The sequence below is a fragment of the Pipistrellus kuhlii genome, unplaced genomic scaffold, assembly GCF_014108245.1.
Source record: "Pipistrellus kuhlii isolate mPipKuh1 unplaced genomic scaffold, mPipKuh1.p scaffold_m20_p_6, whole genome shotgun sequence".
Classification (NCBI taxonomy): domain Eukaryota; kingdom Metazoa; phylum Chordata; class Mammalia; order Chiroptera; family Vespertilionidae; genus Pipistrellus; species Pipistrellus kuhlii.
In genome coordinates, this window is record NW_023425562.1 from 4,931,881 (window position 1) to 4,957,174 (window position 25,294).

The 25,294-nt window shown below is 39.8% G+C and overlaps 1 protein-coding gene across 12 annotated transcripts in view; it reads left to right on the forward strand.

The window, feature by feature from the left end:
* The window catches only part of PTPRT (protein tyrosine phosphatase receptor type T), an 845,125-nt gene that overhangs the window by 653,254 nt on the left and 166,577 nt on the right, over positions 1 to 25,294 (forward strand). For all 12 annotated transcript variants that reach the window (XM_045574406.1, XM_045574409.1, XM_036418808.2 and 9 more), the window contains exon 12: positions 3,615 to 3,888. In XM_045574406.1, the coding sequence (XP_045430362.1) occupies positions 3,615 to 3,888 (274 nt within the window). The remainder of the gene's footprint in view (positions 1 to 3,614; positions 3,889 to 25,294) is intronic.

The following is a 25,294-nucleotide window of genomic DNA, read 5'->3' on the forward strand; positions in this document are numbered from 1 at the left end:
GAGCCACTATGAGTTGCTTGGGTACATTATTGTGAATAAGAGGACCCATGATGGAGAGAAAATATGTGAGAGCAATAGCCAGGTCTTCTACATTTTGATTTAAAATACTTCTCAACCAAAGGAAAACTTCAGTTAAAGCCAGTTAAATTTATTTTCTTTCACTCAAATGTGGAATTGAATGAACAAACTGAATTACTAGACAGATTCATCGATAGAAGCAGATGGACAGGTCTGGAGGGAGGGCTGTTGGGGAGTGCATGAATGAATTGAGCAAAAACAGGAAAAAGATAACTCGTGGACATGACAACAGGGTGGTGATTGTGGTGGGGTGGCAGTGAAGGTGGAAGAGAGAGCATAGAGGGGATAAATGGTGATGGGGAAAATAAAATAAAATAAAAATAAATAAATATTGAAAAAGAAGAGATGAAGCTCTGGCCATCATCAGATGTTCATCTGGTTTTCCCTTACAAGGTTTCTTTAGCTCTCATTCGCAAATAAGTAAAACTTAATTTGAACTCGTCAGTGGAATTGTTACGGTTCCTTCACACAATATAAATTTCTTCCTCTAAATTTCTACTCAGAATTGTTAAATGTATCAAGTGCAATTCAATCAAAGAAGAGTCCAAATGGAAAACAAGGCAAATCTGTTGCCTAATTCAATAACACAGTGATAATAATGCGAGCAGCAATGGTGCTGTCTCCAGCCAACTTTTATAGAGCACTTCACTCTTTTAAGACATAATCTCATTGAGTCCTCATACTGTCCTTTAAGCACCCTCTTCTCAGAATTCTTCCCCGCCTGAGTTCCTTTTCCTGCCCTCATCCCACTGGATTGAACTGGTATACAGTTCACATCTATCTTCCCCATCTCAGTTCTGAGCTCCTGGGGCCAGGGGCTGTGTGCCATTCAAATTTGCACCTGTTCCACTATCATCACTTAATAGATATGATGAATAAAAGAATAAGTACATGAAAGACCAAGAGAGGGAGCGGTAAGCCACACAGCTAGTCAGAGGCCAAAGAAAGAAGCATGTGCACAGACTTGGACTAAATTAAATTGCAAACGTATAACTCTCCCCACATCCTCACCTCCTCTATGAGCTACTTCGACTAGGCAAATAGTGAATAAAACCAGGCATTCCCAGAGCCTTGGAAAAAGGATGACCAGCTAAGACATACCATGGTACATTTCAGCTCCGTAGTTCCCAGTGACCTTTACTGTGGGGAATGTAACTCAAAGCCAGGTTCTGCTGGGTATTACACTTGTTTCTTAGCCCCTCTGGTGCCATAATGCCAAAGGTTTATTATAGAATTTTTGCATAAAAATATGTGCACAGTTGAATGCTAAGGCACAGACTTTCGAAGGAGAAAGAACATCCAGGATTATTCAGTCCATTTCCTTCATTTCTTTAACAGCTTTATTGAGATATAATTTTCATGCCATAAGGTTCACCTATTTTAAGTGTGCAGTTCCATAATTTTCAGTAAATGTATGGGGTTGTGCTACCATCACCATGATTCCACTTTAGAACATTTCATCACGCCATAAAACACCCTGCGCCCATGTAGAGTTGGCTCCTGCTCCCACCTCCAGCCCTGGGCATCACTTGTCATATTTCTGCTGCTATAAAAGTGCCTTTTCTTGACATTTCATCTGAATGAAATCATACAACAGAGAGTCTTTTGCACCTGGCTTCGCTCATTTAGCATAATCTTTTTTAGCTCCATCCACATTGCAGAATATATCAGTACCTTGTTTCATTTGTTTTGCTGAATAATATTTCATTATATAGATATACCACCTATTGTTTACTTTTTCACTGGGTGATGGACATATAGATTGTTTTAGTATTTTGGCTGTTATGAATAATTCTGCTATTAACATGCGTATACAAGATTTTGTGCAGGCCTTATTTTTTTCATTTCTCTTAGATAGAAACCCAGGATAGCTACGGCTGGATGAAAGGTAGCTTTTCTATTCTTTTCAAGGAACTACTAGATTATTTTCCAAAATTACTGAATCATTTTTTCTCCCCAGAGGATCCCAGTTTTTTCATATATTTGTCAACACTTGCTGTTGTCTGTCTTTTTACAGATAAGCTATTCTAGTGAGTGTACATGGTGGTTTCTCATTGTGGTTTTAATTTACATTTCCCTAATGACTACTGAAGTTGGTCATCTTTTCATGAGCTTGTTAGTCACTTGTATTTAATATTTAGAAATGTCTAGTCAAATATTTTGCAAAATTTTAATTGGGTTGTTTGTCTTATTATTAAACTAGAGACCCAGTGCATGAAATTCATGCACTCGGGTAGAGGGAGTGGGGAGTCCCTCAGCTCTGCCTACAACCTCGCACAGTCTGGTGTGATGAAATGTTCTAAAGTAGAATCGTGGTGATGGTAGCACAACCCCGTCCATTTACTGAAAATTATGGAACTGCACACATACAGGAGCTGCCCCCTGGTGGTCAGTGTGCTCCCACAGTGAGAGTGCAACTCAGCCACAAGCTGGGCTGAGGACTGACAAGCACAGTGGCCTGCCTCTTTGACAGCACTAAGGATGTCCAACTGACAGCTTAGCGGGCCTAAGCCATCAGTGGCCACCCCCTGAGGGCTCCTGGACTGTGAAAGAGTACAGGCCAGGCTGAGGAACCTCTTTACTCGACTTCCCAGAGTTCCCCAGTGCACAAATGCCATGCACCAGGCCTCTAGTTTACAAATAATCTTAAAGAGTTTATTGCAATCACTTCTTTTGCACTAGAATATAAGTCTTGGGGTTTATTCTCGTTCAGATATGATTTTATCATTACCAGTGAGATAAAAAGAGCTTAGATAAATCTATTTTCAGGACACTAATAATGGGATGAAGGTACTACAATCAATAAAAATAATACCCACTTTCTTTTTCTTTCTTCCCCTACTGCTTCCTAAAGTCAATGGGTTAGAGCCAGGAAACTTGCACAACTTGCATGTGCTGTTTCTTCTCTTCTTCTTGATCAGACTTCCGAAAGGTGGACTGGAAGCCAGGCACTAAGTGTCCCAAATGCCAGAATGGGGAGTTTTGATTGTGTCATTCAAATAATGGACAGCTTATGACAGTGTTTGCAAAGGGACACTGCTATATGACTAGGAAGATCAATGGATTGACTGGTTAGTTGATCAAATAAATTAGAGACAAAGAGACCAATTGAGTCTGGGTAAGAGGTTGATAACTGCCCATCCTCCACATTATGAGTGAGAGAAGGAGAAGGCAGAGGAGCAAGTGCAGATTGCAGATGTCAAGTCAACAGGTTCATTGATTCAAGGTGTTGAGTGAAGTATCAGCAGGTGAATTGAGGATGAGCCCCAACTGCAGGATCTGGCCACTTGGTGGGCAATCACTAAGGAAGAACTGTCAGGGAGCAGGCAGGTTTGTAGGGAAGAGTTGCAAGAGTTAAGGACATATCCAGAGTGAGCTGGCTTTGGGACATCTAAATGGAGGTAGATTTCTACAAAGCAGTGGTTTTAAGTCTGGGGTCCAGGAGGGAGGTTTAGTTGTAGTGAGAGGTGAGGATAATGACTTGCAAGTTCATCCCACCCGGTAGCATTCATTTGCCTCTTCTCTATCCTGTCCAGTGTTTACCAGCTGGTTGTCAAGGAGGAAAGACTTCAGAAATCACGGCGGGCAGCTGACATCATTGAATGCTTTTCGGTGCCTGTGAGCTACAGGAACGCCTCCAGCCTGGACTCTCTACACTACTTTGCTGCTGAGCTGAAGCCCGCCAACCTGCCTGTCACACAGCCCTTCACAGTGGGTGACAACAAGACATACAATGGCTACTGGAACCCTCCTCTTTCCCCTCTGAAAAGCTACAGCATCTACTTCCAAGCGCTCAGCAAAGCCAATGGAGTAAGTATGACCATATGGAGGCCATTGCTCATCTTGTTTGTATTTTTTTTTTCCTTTCTCATATGAGAAGGCATTGCAACTTCAGAGTATGGATCAAATTCAGCCCCATACTTTTTTTTTTTTTTTTTTTTTTTTTTTTTTTTGCAAATAGGGTGTTTTATTTTGTCTTTACAACAGCACTGACATTTCATCTATGTAGTCTATGACTGTTTTTATGCTGTGATCATACAGCTGAGCAGTTGACACAGAGACTCTTTGCCCCATAAAGCCTAAAATACTTACTATATGATCCTTTACAGAAAAAAATTGTAGATCCCTATATTAAATGATTTTAAAAAATTGTATTTCACTTGGGCAAAGCACATGGCCTGAATAGGAATTTCCTCATCTATAAAGTACCTATCAATTTGATATCTGTGAATGTATAAGCATATTTTAGTCAATCAGTGGATACTAGCTCCTTTATCATTAGCATTAGTCCCATTAGAAAAAAATATATTTTCTCCTAAAGACAAGGTAACCTTTTTCATGTGTCAAGTATTTTTGTTGGACAAGATATATATTTTATTGTAGCTTCTATGCATTGCTCTTGGTCCATATTCTCGGGGACCAATAAAACCCACACAATCGCCTTCCCAGGTGGTAAGCTTTCTATTGCAGAAAAAACTACCCACCTCCCCTCTGCACAACACATCCTTCTGGTCTTATTTTCTGCAAGCTCCATATCACCAGTCCCTCTTATGACACAAGTGTATCTTTTCTCTATAGGATGCCTTGTGGACATACTCCAGGTTAACATATTTCATTCAACAAATTATAATGAACAACTGATATATGCTAGGCCTCGATAGTTCACATTAAGGTTATGTGGATGTGCCCTTATAGAGATGCAAGGGTGTGGAGCAGGTGCCATGTGCCCCAGTGCGGCTGGAGAGGAAGAGGCTGAGACAAAGCAGATTTGGTGAAGTGTGAAGTGCCTGTGCAGGCTCTGGTGGCAGTCATCATCTTGTGAGAAATCTGGGTTGAGGAGCTAATTAACATTTAAAATGTCCACAAACCCATTTAAATTCCACATTGGTATTTCAGTTCTACATGTATTACTAGTTCAGGCAACACTCCTCACATAGAATAAAAAGCTACAAAGAGAAGCAGCCAAACTGCCTTCTACCTGCCCATCTGGTCTTCCCTCTGCATGAAACATGGATGTATGGAGGTGGGGGGACATGAAGATGGGCAGAAGCATCTTGGGGCCCACCTTGTTCCTGATTCTCTGCATCTCATACTGGCCAGTTTATTGGTTCGGGAAGGCGTGGCTCTCCTCCTCTTGACCTGTCAGGAGATGCTGTTGGGTTTGCATGCTGTGAAGAGGAGTAATAGCTGTACTCAATTCACACTCTGTTACATTCCTACTCCGATGCATGTAAGAACACAGCAAGAGACCCAATCTACAGAGCTCAAACACTGACACATGGACCCTACGAGGAGCAATGTCGGCCTTGAGCAGAAGAGCAGTTGAGGAAGAAGGACTTCTGGAGGTTCTGCTCCCCAAACACCACACCATAGTCCCCTTCTCAAGACATGGGGTTTTGCCATTGGGAATGAAGTCCCCCGCCCCCCACTCTGCAGTTAGCTGATTCAGGAAGCAGTGTCTACTACTCCTTCCAAGAGAAGCAAAGCCTTACTCATCAATAAGCAATAATTGTGATTTTAAGCCCACACCAGGTGTACTCCCCTTGTGGATCTAAGATTTGCAGTGATGACACACAAGCAGGAATGGAACCAGAAAGGTGCTTGGGCCAGGTGTCCTGAGGGTGCACTTGGCCTCACAGGAACAGAGAGGAAAAGCTGAGGAGCTGCTGTATTTTCAGAGTGTTGTATTTTTCTGGCAAGAGAGGGATCCCACACTGCTTCCAATTACTGTACTTAGTATTAAGTTTTACTGAACAGGGTTTGTGTGAAAAGGTCACAGGAGCAGAAAAGCTATTCTCAGTCTGACAAATCCCTGCCTGGCCCCTCTCAGATTTCTTCACATCAAAAAGCAAGCACACAGTGCAGCTAAGCCTGGAGGACTTTTGAGTGGAAATGGTGTAACCCACAAATTCCGTATCAGCCAAGTTGTTGTTCTTGTGCCAATACATCAGAAAGACATTTTCAGTATCCACAGGCTCCCACAGGCCCTGATTCTAATAAATCATTCAGAGAGCATTTGGCTGAGCAAAGAATCAAAATAAAGAAATCAAGAGTAGAGGAATACGGGACAAAATGACCCATAGTGAGCATGGACACTAATTGGGTAGTGTTGATGCTAAATACTTGCTCAAAATATGTTACAAAAGAGGTTAATGTAAAAACTAATACTTAAAGAGAGGATGTGTAATGTAAAATAATAACAATTGTGATCTGGATCTTCAATTCCTTATTATGTCAGTAGAAACTGAGAAAGAGTGATAGGATTTATGAGTCTAAATAAAAATCTGCTAGGTTTCCCACTTCAGATAAGATGAAATAAATACTGCTATTTTATTTTTGATACTGAGAATTTTTAAGGTATAGTTTTTTAAACATAAAGGCAGTCTTCCAAACTATCATTAAAAGCCAGAAAATAACAACCTACAAAAAAAGGGGGAGAAACAAAGGAAACTATAAGTAAACATAAAAATAAGCAACTATAAAGTAAGCCAAAAGACAAATGCACTAGATTTGATTTTTTAAGTAGTGCTTTTCTCCCTTCAAAATAGGTGGAAAATATACCTTGGTTTGAGTAAAAACCAGAATTCAGCAAACCCCTGATGCCAGAAGATTAAAAACAAAGGATGAAGCCAAGTTACATTAAACTAAAACAAGTTACAGGAGAGGATAAAGGACATTTGTTGCAGGGTAGTTGTCACAATTAAATAATTCGCTATCAATCAAGTTAATTACTCCCAACTTTACCCGCAATTTTCAGTCAGAGCAGGGTAAGAATTTTAAGATCCAGATATCTTTATCCTATGAATATTAAAGATGATTTTTCAGCGAGTTTCTAAATATTCAGCCTTTACAATCACACTACCTACACACAAAACCATATTAACTGTGTGACTTTAAGCAATTAACAGTTAGATATTAACCTAGCGGTGTTTCTCAGTGGTTGAGTGTCAGGCCATGAATCAAGAGGTTACCAGTTCGATTTCAAGGTCAGAGCAAGGTCAGGGTACATGCCCAGGTTGTGGGTCAATCTCCAGTAAGTGGCATGCAGGAAGCAGCCAATTGGTGTTACTATCTCAGTGCTATTTCTCTCTATCCCTCTCCTATCCTCTCTCTCTAAAATTAATAAGAATGCATTTTTAAAAGAGATCTTATTAATTAAACATCTAGCAAGCTTATAACTATATTTAAAAATAAAATACACACTTCTAAGTACTGAGAATAAAGAAGTAAGCCAGCAGACAAAGAACTTCCTATCTTCGTAGACTTTACATTCTAGTAGGGGAGAAACCAAAAATAAATAAGTGTATGAAATAATACTAATATTCTATCTGACTACCAGGGTCAGTGCCAGCTGCCAGGTACTGTACTTAGTGCTGAATTCTAAGTCCCTGTCTTCCTTGTGGCTGGGGCCTATTGTAACCATTTGTTTTGAATACAACTACCTTAGAGATCTGTAGCATTTTAGAGTTAGATGGATTTTGAAGTGTCATCTAGACTAGACTAGAAGTCAACATGATATCTCCAATAAAGCATTCTTGGCAGGTCATAATATAGCCTCAGCTTGACAGCTGCAATTCTCTGGAGAGAGAGTTGATTCTTTGGGGAGCCGGTGAAATTATCAGCACTTTCTTCCTTCTGTAAAGCCAAATTCTGACTCCTTAACTCTCTCCACTTGAGTACTTGTATTGATTTGAACAAGTCAAATATTTTTTCCTATGTCAGCCTTTTGGAGAAATATGACAGCACCAACTACCATCTCTGGCCACACAAGCCATTTCTTATTGATATTTAATATGTGATTATTTCTGTTTCTCACATGGCATGATATTTGTATCTCTTCCATCCTATGTGTTCTCTCATAGACGTACTTAACATTATACTTCAGATATAGGTTTGAGAAGAACCATGCATCTTCTCGTGATCATTTTCTAAGACATTATTTCTCAAACATCCCAAGATATATTTCTCACTTAGGGCCCTCACACAAGCTGTTATTTTGCCTGAATCTCTTTTATTTATTCCTTGAAGAACTAATGCCTTCTCATTTTTCAGGCTTCATCATTAATATCACATCCTCTGGAAACCACTACCTATGATATCTAAGATTCATCCACACCAGTACTCCCTGGCATACTAACCTGTTCATTGTCTTTTAAATGCTCAGTGTTTTGTAATCGCACATGTTTTTGCATAGTGTGTGCCTCCTTTGTTAGACTGAGTTCCAGGAGGTAGGAACTCTGTTTTGTTTGCTGCTGTATCTTACAGACTGAATACAATATTTAACACATAGTAGATACTCAGCATCATTATATGAATGAATGAATGAATGAATGAATGAGGTTACAAATTGTTTCTTGTTGTTTCTAAGTCTCGGTGTTCTCATTTATAAAATTAAAAGATTAACACTTTTTGAGAGTGAATTGAAAAAGATCTTGAGTGCTGAAAGGTACTAAATAAGGGTGAGTACAGTCTGAATTTCACTGCAGCATGAGAGATGTGGTTCTGAGCTATTCCCCCCATAGATAGATGAGCCCTAAAGGACTTTTCTTCTGTTAGAGTAGTAAAACTTTCCCCCAGCTGTCTCATTTCCAAGCCTCCAGGCTTCTGGGCAGCCTTGATTTCCTCCAAATCCTCCAAATGGTACCCAGAGCAGCAGTCTCAGTTGTAAACCGTGGGTGGGTGAAGTTTTGTATTGTTTCTTTCCCACTCTTCCCAGAATGAGGTCTGATGACTCTACTGTTCTCTGTTTCCCCACCATCATTAGCCATGATTGTGAAGTTGAAAGGACCGTAATTAACGGTTGAATGCAAAACAAGTGTGGCAAATTCATGCAGATATCTATCAGCAGCCATCTCTTGTGGAGCAATGCAGTTGTGTGTGCTCTTTCTTTTTTTTTTTTTTTTTAATATATTTTATTGATTTTGTACAGAGAGGAAGGGAAAGCGATAGAAAGCTAGAAACATCGATGAGAGAGAGTCATCGATCAGCTGCCTCTTGCACACCCCCTACTGGGAATATGCCCGCAACCAAGGTACATGCCCTTGACCAGAATCGAACCCAGGTCCCTTCAGTCCCCAAGCCGACGCTCTATCCATTGAGCCAAACCGGTCTCGGTGTGTGTGCTCTTTCTAAGCAGAGAGAAAACTCTTTCCTGGCCATATCCATATTATCATAGGGAGACACATTTCACTTCACGTGGGCAATGCCTCTGGCAAATGGTGAGCTAAATAAGTGAAGTGAGAAGAAAGGATGAATGTTCTTTTTCTCTCACTGCCTGTTCCAGCTCCTGGACTCAGTTGCCTCTTGAGAGCAGTTGGAAGCCAGATGTTGTTTTGAATGGGTCATCATGTTTGTAGTGTAATCATATTATAATAGTTGGGATAATCTAGGTAGAGCTAGCTGGGAGTGGGGGGGGAGAGAATCTGTGCCTGTGAATGAAGTGAAAGAAACTGTATTTAGTTATGCCCAAGGACTATTTAAACATGTTTGCCCATGGATGGGTTTTCCATGGCATGGGGAGATGGGAGGAGCTGAGACTTGGACATCAAACAGACCAGGCTTTGGATTATGGCTGTGACTTAACATCTCATGATATATTATGTGATTCATGATCTGCCTCCCCAAATTTGGGGGAGAGTAGATGACACAATGCATATAAGGCTTATGTTGCAGTTTACTGTAATGTTTGTTCTTTTTTCCCTTGCTCTGGGCAGGGGGTGGAGTTGGAGCATTTTTGCCTGGCATATCCCGATTTTTCCAGTGGGCTGCACATGGAAGCACATATCTTTTAAACTCTGGAAGACTTCCTGAACCATGTCAACAGCTGTTGACTGTCCTGAATTACCCATGCTTTATAACCCCACCATAAGCTTTATTCTCTTTAACTTTCCATCCATGGTGTAAAGCCAGACAGCCATTTCTATCGAACTTTTTAATAATTGACCTTTCTTTTGGGTATGATCTTTCCCCTCCCAACCCCATGTCCTCATTCTCTTTTTAGTTTAATGACAGTTCACGTGTCATATGAGAAAAACTCAAGTGGGCCATGGAATAAGGAGGTATGGAAGACCCACACTCAAATGGGCTAGAGCTAAGACTACACATGATATCTCATGGGTTAGGAGTAAGTTCTAACCAACTATGCTGTAGTAACAAACAACCATGAGGTCTCCGTGTATTACCAGAAATATATTTGTCATTCCTCCTACGTGTCCACAATGAGTCAGCAGAGGGCTCTGCTTATCATAGTCACTCTGGAACTCAGGCTAATGGAAAGTCCATTTGACTTGTGCTTTCATAATCACCAGGGCAGAGAAAGAGAAATGCGGCGAGTAGGGTAACTGATTCTAAAAAACTTTCACGTAAAAATTATATGCAACACCTCGACATTCTACTGCCCAAGGCAAGTCATGTGGCCATGCTTCACTTCCAAAGCTGAAGCAGTACATTCCAGCCATGTACCTACAGGAAGAAAAGGGATATGTGAGAACATCCTAATGACCACCACACTTCCTCATCACACCTAAGCATTCCCTTCCAGTTTCCATAACACCTAGAATCCATCTATGTAGCTCCTACCACAAGTCCTGAGGACTTTCTATTATTGAGCACCTGCTGAACCCCAGACAGTAAGCAAGGTGCTTTCACCTACACTTCTCCTGGCTTGTCTCACAAATCAGTGGCTGTATGGACTGCCAGAAGCACCTTGGGAATTCACAGAGCCTCAGTTACTCCATGCTGATGGAGGACTTCCCCCCCCCCATTTTTATTATTGAAAGTATTACATATTGCCCCCTTATTCCTCATTGACCCCTTCTAGCCCGCCCCCACCCCAGATCTTCCCCACACTATTATCTGTATCCATGGGTTATGTATATATGCAAACAACTTCTTTGGTTGATCTCTTCCCGCCGAGCCACCCAATCCTGTCTTCCCTCTGAAATGGACATGAAAGGGAACTTTTAAACCACGTTTTCTCTTTGCCTCCATGGAGATATGGTAAAGAAACATCTAGTGCCCCCTGTATACTGTCCCACCTTGAAAGACAGTGGTTCTTCCAAGTCTCCCATGCAAGGCAGTTGAGAGGCTTTAGAAAACCTCAGATCTCTCCCACCCATCAGTAGCTGAGCCAAGGTCACAGAAAACTGTGAACCAAATGCCTACCTGTATTCTTTTTCTGACTTGTTGCCATAATCCTGTTAGAAGCATATTTCTGGGATTTACTTGCTCTGTAGCAGCCCAATGGAAGTGGAGAAGAGAACTGAAATAGATATTTGGAATACAAGGTTATCTATCATCACAACCTTTTTATAACAAATTCTGAAAGCCTCGGTGTGGTATGAAATGCCCCCTCCTGGCTTTTGTCAGCAAATCCTACATTTCATGCCCAGGATTCCTTTCTAGTCTTCCCCGGAGCCTGTCTCCTGGGAACCGCCAGCCCTCCAGGCCTCTGTTCTACCATTTGAGATATCACCTGCTCATGAAAGCTCTGAACTTCTGTTGACGCCTTTTGGGTCTCAGACTCCTCCTTCCAGGTGAGAGAGAAATTCCCTGAGTGTCATCTTCTACAAATATCAAGATGAGCTTTCCCAGGTTGCTAATTTATTTTTTCACTCACACACAGTTCCTCCGGATTTTATTATCATGGTATGAGACCTGAGGGACCAAGAACATTTTCCTTTCAATGCAAATATACTTTAAACTCATTTGGAGAAGGAAATGAAGGTTACACAAATGTTGACAGCTGATAATCTTGTCAGCCTGAGTCTTGAGGCATCAGTGCTACAGACTCTGTCCCCAAGGCTCATGGAAATGGCAACCTAAATTTCCTTATGCTGCTTTCTGCCTCCATCAGGCCCCGTCCAAACTGAGTCTCCATGAAGTTCAGCCCAATTGGTCCCCAAATGATGAAAAAGTGGGAAAATCTCTGAATTTGGAAACTGGATGCATGAGTTTAAGTACTGGCTCTGCCATGTTTCTGCTAAATGACCTGAATACTAGACTCTAGTTTTCCCATCTGTCACAGAAGGATGAGATGTGCCCTCCCAAGATCACTGGGTTCCCTGAGAGGAGGAACAGTTGATGTGTTACTCTGCATATTCCTCAGCCCCTTTCAAAGGAAGGTGTTCCAAACATAAACATGTGTGTGCAAATTCAACATATGTGTCTATTTACATACATACACATAAGTAGTTTAGCATGTGCATATATGTGAATGTATATATTTGCACATGTATATATGAGTGCGTGCATGTTTATATTCATTTAAAGCAAAGTTTTAAACTAGCTTTAGAATCTAAATGGAAGAAAAATTATCATTGCACCAGAGGCATAGTATAGGTAGTTAATGAAATAAAACACTATCTCTTACTCTTGAGTTTCCTGGAAGCCAAGGCAAAAAGGAAGGGGCATATGGCAGGCTAGCATAGCTTCTCTTACCAGATAGAAAGAAGGTTACATATTTTTTATGAGAGATCCCATAAGGGATATTTATAATATATATGACATCATATAAATATATATATATATTTGATGGCCCCATCCAAACATATATATGACACCACATACATATACATACATATATGTAATGCATATGTGTGTGTGTGTGTTTGTGTCCATATATAGGGGCCCTGAAGAGAAACCAGCTAGTATCATAATACCAAGTTTTCTCAAACACCCCATCAATGTTACAATACAATATTAAACTAGAATTTAATGGAGCCATTTATACTCAAGGACTCTGTTTCTTGCACTATATAATGACCTTGATGCTATTAATTAATTCCATTAAATGAGATTAATGAATCTCAAGTTTCTTTCCCCTCAGAATTATTAATGAATATGCTTAGTATGGAGTCCTTCCTATTTTCTTATTGCATAGATTGGTGCTGACCATCTATATGAACTTACACAAGTGAATTTGACTCTCTTGAGTCTCATTCTCATTTGGACCATTTTAATGTCCTTAATATCAACTTTATAAAAATGTTTGTAAATATTAAATGAGACAATGTATAAAAAATTCCTATCATGGTTATTGAACATTGCCAGCTATCATAAACATTGCCAGCTATCATTACTAGAATATCAGATGATTTATATGAGGCAGAGTGTGGAGGTACATGAAGGAAAAAGCAAGTAAAATCTATGGGTGCACATAAATTTTTAACCTATCAATCAAATTTGAATAGACTGTGGGCAGGATGCAGGACACAGGAGGAGGGAATTCAGAGAAGAGAAATAAAATCAGTGAAGTCCAGATGTACAGAGATACCAAGTGACACCCTGGACCCATTGAGAAGAGAAAATTTTCAAAAGAATGTTGGGAATGTTGTACTTATAGAAAGATAGGGGAAAAGTGAGACAGTTCTGCGGGCTCTTCCCAGAGGCTGAATTTTGGTCAAGTTCATCTTTTACATTATTTTTCCCTCCAAAAACATCCCTAAGTCTTTACTATCTCAAGAAGGGTGGGTTAGCCAAAACAGATCAACTTCTATATCCATCCAGTTGTCACCAAGGTTTTCTGGTTCTACATTCTAAATTTCTCTCCAATCCATATATTTTTCTCATTTTCAGTATCACCATCCTGGTCCCGAGTACAATTATCTCTTGCCTGGGAAACTCCTACAGCCTCTTTGTCTTACCAAATTCATCCTTCCTTGTCTCAAACCCATTCTCCAACAAGAAGTGTAAGTCGGTGTTATCTGCATCTTCATTTCCAGAACCAAGAAACCAAGCTGGATTTGAACCTGTGCATGTAGAATTGCTGTTATGGTTCTATCCCCAGCCAAAGCACATGCCCGGGTTGTAGGCTCCATCCCCAGTGTGGGGAGCACAAGAGGCAACTGATCAATGATTCTCTCTCATCATTGATGTTTCTGTCTCTCTCTCCACCCTTCTACTCTGAAATCAGTACAAAGAGATTTTTTTAAAAATAAAATAAATAAAAATGCTGCCAGGCAGTCCTGTGCATTCAGTGCCATGCTTCCTGCTGAGTTATAACCACACAAAGTGGAATCTGACTTGACTGAAACCAGCAGGCGTCCCTAACAGACTTCAAATCCCCGACACATCCATGTTTTCTTCTCTCTCCCACCACCCGTGGCCAGCCTCCATCCCCCTCTCGGTCTAGAAACACCTGCTGGCCCTGCCATTAGCATCAACAAATAATGAAGAGCTGTACTAATAACAATTATCATAATAAATTGGCCTCTGATTACATCTGTCACCTGAGAATTCCAGAGACTTTACAAACATCAATTAGTAATTACAGCTCAAAGGATGCTCACAGAGAGCAGGGATCATTGAGGTCAGAGAGGAGCTGTGCAGGGAGGCATGCAGGGCAGCTCTCACTGAGGCTGGCTTAGACCTGGGAGTCACCAGTCCCTGGTGCAAGGTCTGAACCTCTCTCCACAAGATTCAGAAGAACCGCACTTCTGACAACCCAATTAGGGGATAATTTGTTCAGCTGTTCTCCTGCTCAGTCCTGGTGCTATGGATGGCAAGCATAAAAAGTAGTTTGAAAAGGGAGCTTACAGACTGTGCAGTTTTCTTCTATTGGCATACAAAGACGCTGAAGTCCAGAGTGGGGAAGTGAGCACAACGATGATAATGACAATGATGACGATAATAAAGTCCAATAATCATTTATTAAGCACTTGCTCTGAGTCTGTGGGGGATACATGGATAACTAAGATACAGTTCCTGCTCTCAGGGAACCCAAAGTCCAGTGGGAAAGACAGTTTAGGAGAGCAAATATGCACAGAAAACTGTACCAGAAACCCCATTGGTGGCATACCCAGTGTGCAGTTGGAAGCTTGGGGTGGAGGGGATGAGGGAGTGCTTGGCAAAAGTCTCATAGAAACAGTAACATTTGAGCTGCGTATTGAAAGATAAGTGGGTATTTCCCAGGCAGACAACAGGGCAGAGGAATGGCGTGTGCTGCGTAGGGAGATCCTGGGCAGAGGCCCGAAGGTTGGAAGGTTGGAAGGTTGGTTCCAGGATATAGAGAGAAGGCCAAACAGAGAGAGACAGAGACCAGATAAAAGGGGGGGGGGGGGGGGGGGGGGCCTGCATGCCATATAAATCTTGGAATTTATTTTGTTGAAGACAGAAAAAATCATCTTGTCAATGATCCTACCCTGTTTCCCCGAAAATAAGACAGTGTCTTATATTAATTTTTGCTCCCAAAGATGCACTAGGTCTTATTTTCAGGGGATGTCTTATTTTTCCATGAAGAAGAATACGGTACACATTTATTGTTAAATGAAAATAAAGGAAATTTATTACCTGTATACGGTACGGTAGTACGGTAGTTGTCAACACAAACCAGACAAACTGTGAATCCTACAGTATCAAGAATTTACTCATTCATTCAATGACAATCATGTCATCATCTTCTGGAACATCAACATAACAATCCAATTCCTGAATTTCCTGGTGAATTTCTTGTGACTCCATTTCTTTCAGAATCAGTGGACCAAATCTCTCATGTTTAGCCTAGGGGGCCTTATTTTTGGAGGGGGATGCCTTATATTTCACTCAGAAGAAAACCTGTAAGTAGATCTTATTTTCATAGGATGTCTTATTTTCGGGGAAACATGGTAATATATATGTATTATAATAATAAAACTATTCATGTGTAGTCTTTGAACTTTCAGGCACTTGTTCAAAATTTTGTCCAATCCAGAGAGATGTGAGGAAGGTGTTGCTACTATTCTGTAGATGAGGACACTCTAATTTTTTTAATTTTTTTATTTTACAAAATTGAGAAATTCATGTGTTTTATTCCTCCTTATAGAAAAGATAACATACTGTAGATACCTGGAAATCACTTTTTTATTCATTCATAGAAGTCTCCCTCATTTTTTATATTAATAGCTTATCTAGTATTCTATTATGTAGATACTAGAGGCTCAGTGCACAAAATTTGTGCAGGGGGGGGGGCATCCCCTCATCCCGGCCTACACTCTCTCCAATCCATGATATCCCTCTCACAATCCGGGACTGCTAGTTCCTAAATGCTCACCTGCCTGCCTGCCTGCCTAATCACACCTGCTGGGCTAGACATTTTTTAGTAATAATCCCGCTTCTCTTATTGAAAGTGAAGTCAACATCTTCTTATGTGTTTAGGAGACTTTTTATATAACTTTAATTACTTGTGTATGTTTTTTGTGCAGCTTTTTATCACGATTTTTTACCTCTTTATCCTTAATTTTTAAAAGCTATTATATATCAGGGATATTAATTACTTGTGGAATATGTTGCAATTTTATAGATTTTGCTTATAGTGTTTTTGGCGAGAGAGAGTGAGAGAGAGAGAGAGAGAGAGAGAGAGAGAGAGAGAGAGAGAGAGAGAGAGGAGAGAGAGAGAGAGAGAGAGAGAGAGAGAGAGAGAGAAGAGAAGAGAAGAAAGAAAAGAAAAAAGAGAAAAGAAAAAGAAGAAAAGAAAAAAGAAGAAAAGGAAAGAAAAGGAAAGGAAAGGAAAGGAAAAAAAAAGAAAAGAAAAGAAAAGAAAGAAGATATGGAACCAAATGCTTGCTTTTATTCCCCCCCCCCCCACACACACACACACACACACACCCTTATTGGATACAGATTTTGAGTCACAGTGAAAAAGCCTTTTCTTGCACCAAGGTTATAAAGGAATTCACTCATATTTGCTTCTAGACCTTAAAAAATTTAAATTTGTTTACATTTATCTTTCTGATGTTTGGTATTTATTTTTATATATGCTATAAAATGCGTATCTAATAATATCTTTTTCCCCCAAATGTCTATTTAGTTGTCTTAGCAACATTTATTTAAAAAGTTCATCTTTATCCCCGATATATGAGATGCCACTTTTCTATTTTAAGTTTTTGTGTGTTCTTGGGTCTTTTTCTGGATCTTGCATTCTATTCCACCTGCCTGTTGCCTATTTACTCACTAGTCCCACACTGTTGAAATTATAGAGACTCCATGCTTTAATATCTGATAGGGCCAGTCCTTCCCTCCCCCCACCCAACTCAGTTTTGCCTTTCATGATTCCATAATTCTTGCATGTTCACCTTTCATACAAGTGTCAACCTATCCATCTCCATAAAAAGCCTATTACTAATTTTACTGGGATTGCATTAAATTTATGCATTAATTAGGGTGAACTGACATCTTTAAGGTGTTGCATTATCCTAGCTGAGAACAGAGGATATTTTTGTACTGTTTGTTCAAGTCTACATCTGTGTTTCTCAGGGGTGTTGTAAAATTCTCTTCTACAAGCTGTAAGTTTGTTGCCAAGTATTTAATCTTTGTTGCCATTGAAATTGAGATTTGCTGCCATGATATCCTTTGACTGATGATATGAATACTGTTCATTTTGTATATTAATTTTATATCCTGTTACCTTGTATTATTGATTCCCTATGGGTTTTCAGATATACTGTTAAATTATTTGCAAACAGAGATAGTTCATTTTCCAAAGTGTATGCTTCTAATTGATTTATCTTATCCACGAACACTGATTAATCCTTCCAGTACAATATAAAGGGGGAGTGGACATAAAGAACACCCTACTCTTGTTCTTGATCTTAGTGGTCATGCTTTGACTAGATCCCCACTAAATAAGATGCTAGTTTTAGGACTAAGACATATTCTTATCATGTTATGAGAGTATCCGTCAATTTCTATTTTCTTGAGTTTTGTTTAAAATCAGGAGTGGGTGTTAAAATTGTGCCCAATGCTATTTTGCATGAGTAGAGGAAGTGTAATTTTTTCCTTTGATCTATTACTATGTTATATTATAAGAATGGATTTCTTTTTTATTTTTATTGATTTCTGAGAGGAAGAGATAGAAACATCAATGATGAGAGACAATCATTAATCAGATTCTCAGCAAGCCCTCAACTGGGGATCCAGCCCACAACCCGGGCATATACCCTAATGGGAATTAAATGGTGACCTCCTGGTTCATAGATTAACACTCAGACACTGACCCACACCAGCTGGGCTTTAATAGTCTTAATAATTTTTCATGTTATAATATATAGTAGAATCTCACTTATAATATTTCTGCTTTATGGGACATTGCAATACTTTCTTAATGAGCTCATCTATGGTCAATCTTTGTGACTTTCAGAAGCTCATAAGAAGTTTTTCCTCTATTATCAGGCTGTAGGATTTGATATATATTCACAGATCTGATTAATTATTATAGCTCTTCTATATATTTGGCTATTTGTTTGCCACTTGATGTTAATTATACTGACAATAGTTTTCTTATTCTCTTGCATCTCCTGTAGTTTCTACTTCCTAAAAGTGATTTTTGGGGGTTTTGGTTCATAGATATTCATGGATGTTATATTTCTTGTTAATTGTGGGTTCCAGCATGAAAAAGTGTCCTTTGTTATGTTTAATGTGTTTTAAATGGCATTTTACTCTGTTTGATACCAAGATCACTACTGTTGCTTTTTTATTTTTATTTGCCATTTATAGTTTCTCTAATTTCTTTATTGTTGCCTACTTTTTTATTTATTTTATTTTAGATGTGCCTTTTATAGAGAGCAGAAAGTTAGGTCTTGCTTTATGAGACAATTTGAAATCTTTTTCATTTAATTATATGAGTTAAACCTATTCACAGTTGTTGATGTGACTAATGTAGTCTAACTCTGTTATATGTTGTATATATCATAATTTACTATTCTAATTACATAATACATGCTAGGGTGTCTTCCTTTTTTATTTTAAAACTAGAGGCCCGGTGCATGAAATTCATGCACAGGGTGGGGAGCGGGGCTGTCCCTCAGCCCAGCCTTCACCCTCTCCAATCTGGGACACCTCCAGGGATGTTAAACTGGGATCGGGTCTAAAGGGGCAGTCGGACATTCCTCTCACAATCTAGGACTGCTGGTTCCCAACTGCTCACCTGCCTGCCTTCCTGATTGCCCCTAACTGCTTCTGCTGCCAGCCTGATCACCCCCTAACTATTCCCATTCCAGCCTGATTGATGTCTAACCTCTTCCCTGGCAGCCTGTTTGCCCCCAACTTCCCTCCTCTGCCGGCCTGGCCACCCCTAACTGCCCTCTCCTGCAGGATTGATCACCTCCAACTTTCCTTCCTTGTAGGTTTGGTGCCTCCCAACTGCCCTCCCCTGCTGGGCATTTTGTGGTGTCCATCTTGTGTCCACATGGGGGCAGGATCTTTGACCACATGGGGACAGCCATCTTGTGTGTTGGAGTGATGGTCAATATGCATATTACTCTTTTATTAGATAGGATAGAGGCCTGGTACAGGGGTGGGGGCCAGCTGGTTTGCCTTGAAGAGTGTCCCGGATCAGGGAGGGGGTTCCCTTGGGGTGTAGGGCAGCCTGGGCAAGGGGCCTGTGGTTGTTTGTAGCTGACCACGCCTCTTGGTGACCCACGTGGAGGCCTTGGTATTTGGAATTTATTTACCTTTTACAATTGAAACTTTGCTGGCTCTGTGGCTGGCTGCTCCCATTTCTGTTGGAGTTCATGTGTCTTCTATAATTGAAACTTTGTAGCCTTGAGTGGAGGCCTAAGCCTGCCAGGGTGTATGGAAAGCTTGGCTTCTGTTGCTGGGGAAACCCAAGCCTCTCTGAACTGCTCTCTGTGGCTGCAACCATCTTGGCTGGGGTTAATTTACATACTCACTCTGATTGGCTGGTGGGCATGGCTGGTGGGCATGGCTTGCGCGGAGTGATGGTTAATTTGAATATTACTCTTTTATAAGGTAGGATTTCTTTTGATATTTACTAGTTGAAAGTTTTGCATTTTTGTTCTAGTAGTTATCTTTGTGCTTAAACTTTTCAATTCTTTTAATATGGTCTTTTCTTATTTAATTTCATCCTATTTAGTTTGTCAGCATTTTTTCCAGCATTATCTATAATAATAAAAGTGTAATATGCTAATTAGACCGGACAGCCAAATGGCCTTCCGGACAAAGCTGGGGCTGCAAGGGCTAAGGCAGCCACCGTGGCTGCTCAGGCCAAACCCCTTGCATGCATTTTGTGCATCATGACTCTAGTGGAGGTATAATTAACAAATAAAAATTACGTACATTTAAGTAATTTGGAAAACTATAGAATGACTGTGGGATCAAGGCTAAATCTCATATTGACTGGGCAGCTCAATCTTGGGGAAGACAAAGGCATGAGTCAGAGTAACTGGAAACTATGAGATCAGGGCTAACTCCTATTAAGTAGGAGAGGAGAGTAAGAATTGTGTGTATTACACAGGTAACTAGTGATTCTTACCAGGTTGACAATAATGCTTAACCTAAGTCCTCTGGATAATAAACAACAGCTATTGTAAGACCCTTAATTAGAGACATCCTCAAATTTCAGGAAGTAGTCAAAAGGTAGATGTGTGGATAGATGGATGGATGGATGGATGGATAGAACTTGGCATGGTCTCAAAATGGAGATTATGAGTAAATAAGGAGTATTGATGTGACACATTACGAAAAAATAAGGTAAGTAATAGCTTAGTAAAAAAAAAAAAAAAAAAAAGGAAAAAGGGGGGAAAAAGCTACTTTTGTGGAATGCAGTGATATGGAGTGAAAATAGTTATCTAATGCTGTTGCAAGTATTAGAAAATAGTGTTTGCAGCCCTAAAAAGTTTGGCTCAATGAATAGAGTGTTGATCTGAGGACTGAAGGGTCCCAGGTTTGATTCTGGTCAAGGGCTCATGCCCAGGTTACAGGCTTAATCCCCAGTAGGGGGCATGCAGGAGGCAGCCAATCAATTATTATCTCTCATCATTGATGTTTCTATCTCTCTCTCTATTTCCATTTCTCCCTGAAGTCAATAAAAAATAGTGTTTGCATGTTCATGAGGACAGTGAACTGAAAGAACAGGAGTACTGCCAGTAGCTGAAACCAGACTCAACATTTGAGAACTTGAAGCAACCTTACAATGTAATGCCTACTCGGCCAAGATGGCCTTCTCTATTCCTTTCTCTGCCATCTGATTGATGGGGAAAGTGAGCACAGAGAGGGGCAATGACTTGCTTAATATTGCCCAGCACTAGCAGGGCCTTGAGTAGAAGCAGGTCTGAAAAGAAGCACAATAGTGAGGTCATTATATTTTACCCCAAGGTGATATATACCTGTGTGTAGATTTGCATGTCTGGCATAGGATGTGGGTATGAATGAGGTTAAAATTATGGGGAAGCTCGACTGTCCTGGCTTAGTGATTGAACGTTGACCTATGAACCAGGAGGTTACGGTTCAATTCTTGTCCAGGGCCTATGGCCAGGTTATGAGCATGATCCTCAGTGTGGGGAGTGCAGGATCAGTGATTCTCTTTCATCATTGATGTTTCTATCTCTCTCTCTCCCTCTCCCTTTCTCTCTGAAATCAATAAAAATATTTTTTAATTGTTAAAACAATAAAAAAAATTTAAAATGATGGGGAAATGAAATTGTGTTGTACTGTGGAGATAGAACTGAAAATGTGAAATGTTTTTCCTCTTTCCAAAGCCTTACTCAATCCAAGCACACACACAAAAATAATACTCATTTCCTATTTATGGAACTGATTGGGGACTTTTGGCTTGTGCATACTGGTCAGATTTCCCATACAATAAGATACAAAACTTCAAGCATGTTTCAGACTTGCTTGCTAACAATTCAGTCACCCAGAAGGTCAAGAGATTGACTCAGGACTTTGTTATTCTGTACTTGTGTCTAACCAACAAAGACAAATTGGTTATAGAATTAAAAGTGTCAGGAACTTGGAAGAAAGAGTACATGTCAGTGTCATGTTTGTCAGAGCCAGGGAGAGTTAAGCATAATCAGACACGCACAAAATTATAGAGAATAGATTTTAAGAGATGCCTGGTGGAGGAGGTGGTGTTGGGAAATGGCCCAATTTCATGCATCAACTGTGGAAAGGAAGATGATGCTAATGGGAATTAGAAAGTTCTCTCAAATGACCTAGTGGGGAAGAGAAGGTAGTAAGTAGAATAAACCATAGCAACCACTCAGGATTCCCTTTGGGGTAATACACTTTAAGCTTTATCTTTAAAGTCTAGATAGATAGATATAGATGGATAGATAGGTAGATAGATAGATAAATAGATAGATAGATAGATAGTCAGAAAACAGGTCAGTGGTCACCTTTGCAGGATGAAGTGACTCAGGGGAGCATGGATAAGCTTCTGAGATGCTGGCAATGTTGGGTGTTTATCTCTAGGTGCTGGCCATCGATGTGCATTTACTTGTGAGAATTTAGCAAATAGTGTTTAAGATCATTAAAACCATCTACACACATGTTATACTTCAAACAATTTTTAGGATTTAATATATTTGCATCAGAACTTATTTTTAATGCTTTTATCTGTCTGTTCATTGTTAGAAAAATTGTCCCTCTCTTTATTCCTTATGTGTACTATTACATGTAATTGCATAGCCCTATAATGATGTTTGTTAACAGCTTGGTAATACTCCACTGTGTGGGTAGGCCACAAATTCCTTTATCATGTCTGTAGGGCTAGATAGATATGGTGCTCATCATTGTCATGTTTATAAAAGCACCAGAACCAACATCTTTGAATATTGAAGTGATTCACTGAGAATAGATTCTTAGAGGTAAAGAGATTAGATTGATTCTCTTTAAAGTCTAGATAACATAGTTACAAATCACCCCCAACATTGTTGGCTCATCAAACCCTTGCCCACAGTTATATTCAGCAGTCATGCATCAAATTGGCAAATTTTCTAATGTAGTATTTACAAAATATTTTTTCTTTGTCTTAATATGAAGTGGGAGGTCCTGCTGACCATCTCTGGTCTCTTAGCACCCCTCCCATGAGACTCAGCTTCTCAGTGATGATCATTGTGGTACATGACGATTAGCAGATCTTCAGTTCTCTGCAGTTGTACTTTCCTTAACTATCTCAGGTTTCAGTTCACTGACCTTTAACCAATGAACAAAAATGGAAGCTAAGGAGATTTAAAGATGTTTGCTTCTTCTCCAAGCATGAAGATAACAACAACAACAAAAAAAATTAGTTTGATCACCTTTTTCATCACTTTTAAGTTTTAACTTATTTGTGATGTAGTTGTTATTGTTTTTTTGCATCATATGTAGAGAGTTCTACTCTATTTCTTTATTTTTATCAGTCATTCTCCCTTATCTCCATATTCCAAATGTGTTCATTAAAAAAAATTTCTTGAACTATAACAAACTTCAAATATCATATTAATGCCTCAAATGAATACTTCATATATTAAAACCATAATGTGTCCTATTCTTTTCACAAATCTACATGTAAAATAAAACAATTATTCATTTTAAAAAGAAACACTTTCTCTGTAAAAATAGAGAGGAAAGAAAAGACTTGTCCCAAAAACAAGTCATGTCAACCCAACCTTCTTTCTTTAAGGGAGTTCGTGGGCTGATAGATTAGAGAGATACAATAGACAGGGAATCAGTGTCTGAAGTAAATGTGACCCTATTCCCAAATTATTTTGTGGGAAAATGTAGCACTAACACCTGAGTGATAAAGCACTTGGGGAGATGAGTAACTAGTTTGATACTGGTGAACAGATGAATGCCAATCTGGAAGAAGTATTCTGGTACATGCCATTGGCCTTTTACAGGTGTCTACTTAATTAGTAACCTGGATGAAGTTTGAGAAAAGTTATGCCCAAAAACTTGCAGATAGTGGAGGATATGGTGATAGGTTGTAGTAATCCAATGAGTCAAGGAAGGTGGTAGGTGCTTATGACTGTACTTGAGTTTCAGAAATACAGCCACAGCTGTAGATGTAAAAGCAGGTAGATACATTTTGGTTGGGGGAGGGATGAAGAAGTTGCGAATGGTTGGCACATTCACTGTGATCGATTATAAATTAGGATGTTGCTATGCTAATAGAAGCCCTGTAGAAGTAAGGAAAGTAGAAAAAAGAAAAAAGTGACTAGCTAGGTGATCATATGTTGACAAGACCACATGGAGACTATTGCTTACTTTTATAGTCCTTTCTCACTAAGAGGGACAACTGGAGGAAGTCCTAGGATGCGTGGCTAGGATGATTCAAAGGCCTTAGACTCTTATCATATGAGAAGTTGTTGAGGAACAAGAATGTTAATGAACTGAAAGCCATATTCCAATATACAGGCATCTTTCCTATACAAACAAGAGCAGACTGCCTGTGGTTTAGGGCAGCGGATGCCAACATTTAGGACCTCATGGACCACCAGTTGGTGATCACTGGTTTAGGGAACAGAATCAAGAGCACTGAGGAGTCATACCTGAGTTTAATAGAAGTGACAATTTCTAGCATTCAGAGGTATGCATAGATAAAATAGACTCTGCTGTTTTAAAATAGACTCTTAGCATTTCTTCTCTATTTCTGAGTGCATGGAGGACTCAAGTAACCTTGCTAAAGTTAGGCATGGCCACAGAACTAGTTCTAGCCAATGAAACCTAAGTCAAAACAAAAGTGTTGCTTCTGATACAAAGTGTTATATGTAAATCAAGACTCTTCAGCCTTCTCTTTCCTGCCTCAGTGAACACTGAAGCCTGGTGTTGAAGTGGAGGTGCCAGCCTTTGTCTCTGAGTGACTACAGTGATGAGAATCTCCCAAAACCACCACTCTGCTCTCCCAGACCCCGCCACACACCTACATTGGACATGTAACTTGAATAGAAACTAAAGCTTTGCTGGTTCTAGCCACTGAAGTTCATGGTTTTATTATATTTGCGTAACCTTTTCTATCCTAGCTAACACAAGTGCCTTCAAAATGCAATGGTTCCTATGAGTAAGCATGAGCAAGGCAATCATTGTGTTCCTGAGACACACACACACACACACACACACACACACACACACATTTCATTCTTTGTCTTTTATTTTTATTGCTAACACTACATTCAGACTATTACAGGGGGCGTAACTTAGTGAACTGGAATTTTCAACTTGTTCCAGGACTTCCTGGAAGATGATTCTAATAAAATAGGCTAAGCTCATTATCTTCTGTAATTCAGCTTCATGCTCAGCAACCCCAAAAACTTATGGATGCTGTCCACAGGGGACCAGCCAAAAACGATTAGATAGTCTCTCTGCAAAGATTCTATTGCCACGTAAACACACACACACAACATTATCTATGAAAACCGAGGTCCACCAGAGATGTCAGGGCCAAGGTGACTTTTTGAACATTAACTTCTCAGTTTGGATCTTAAGCATTCATATTGGCAGCCTATGGCCACATGTTTATGTC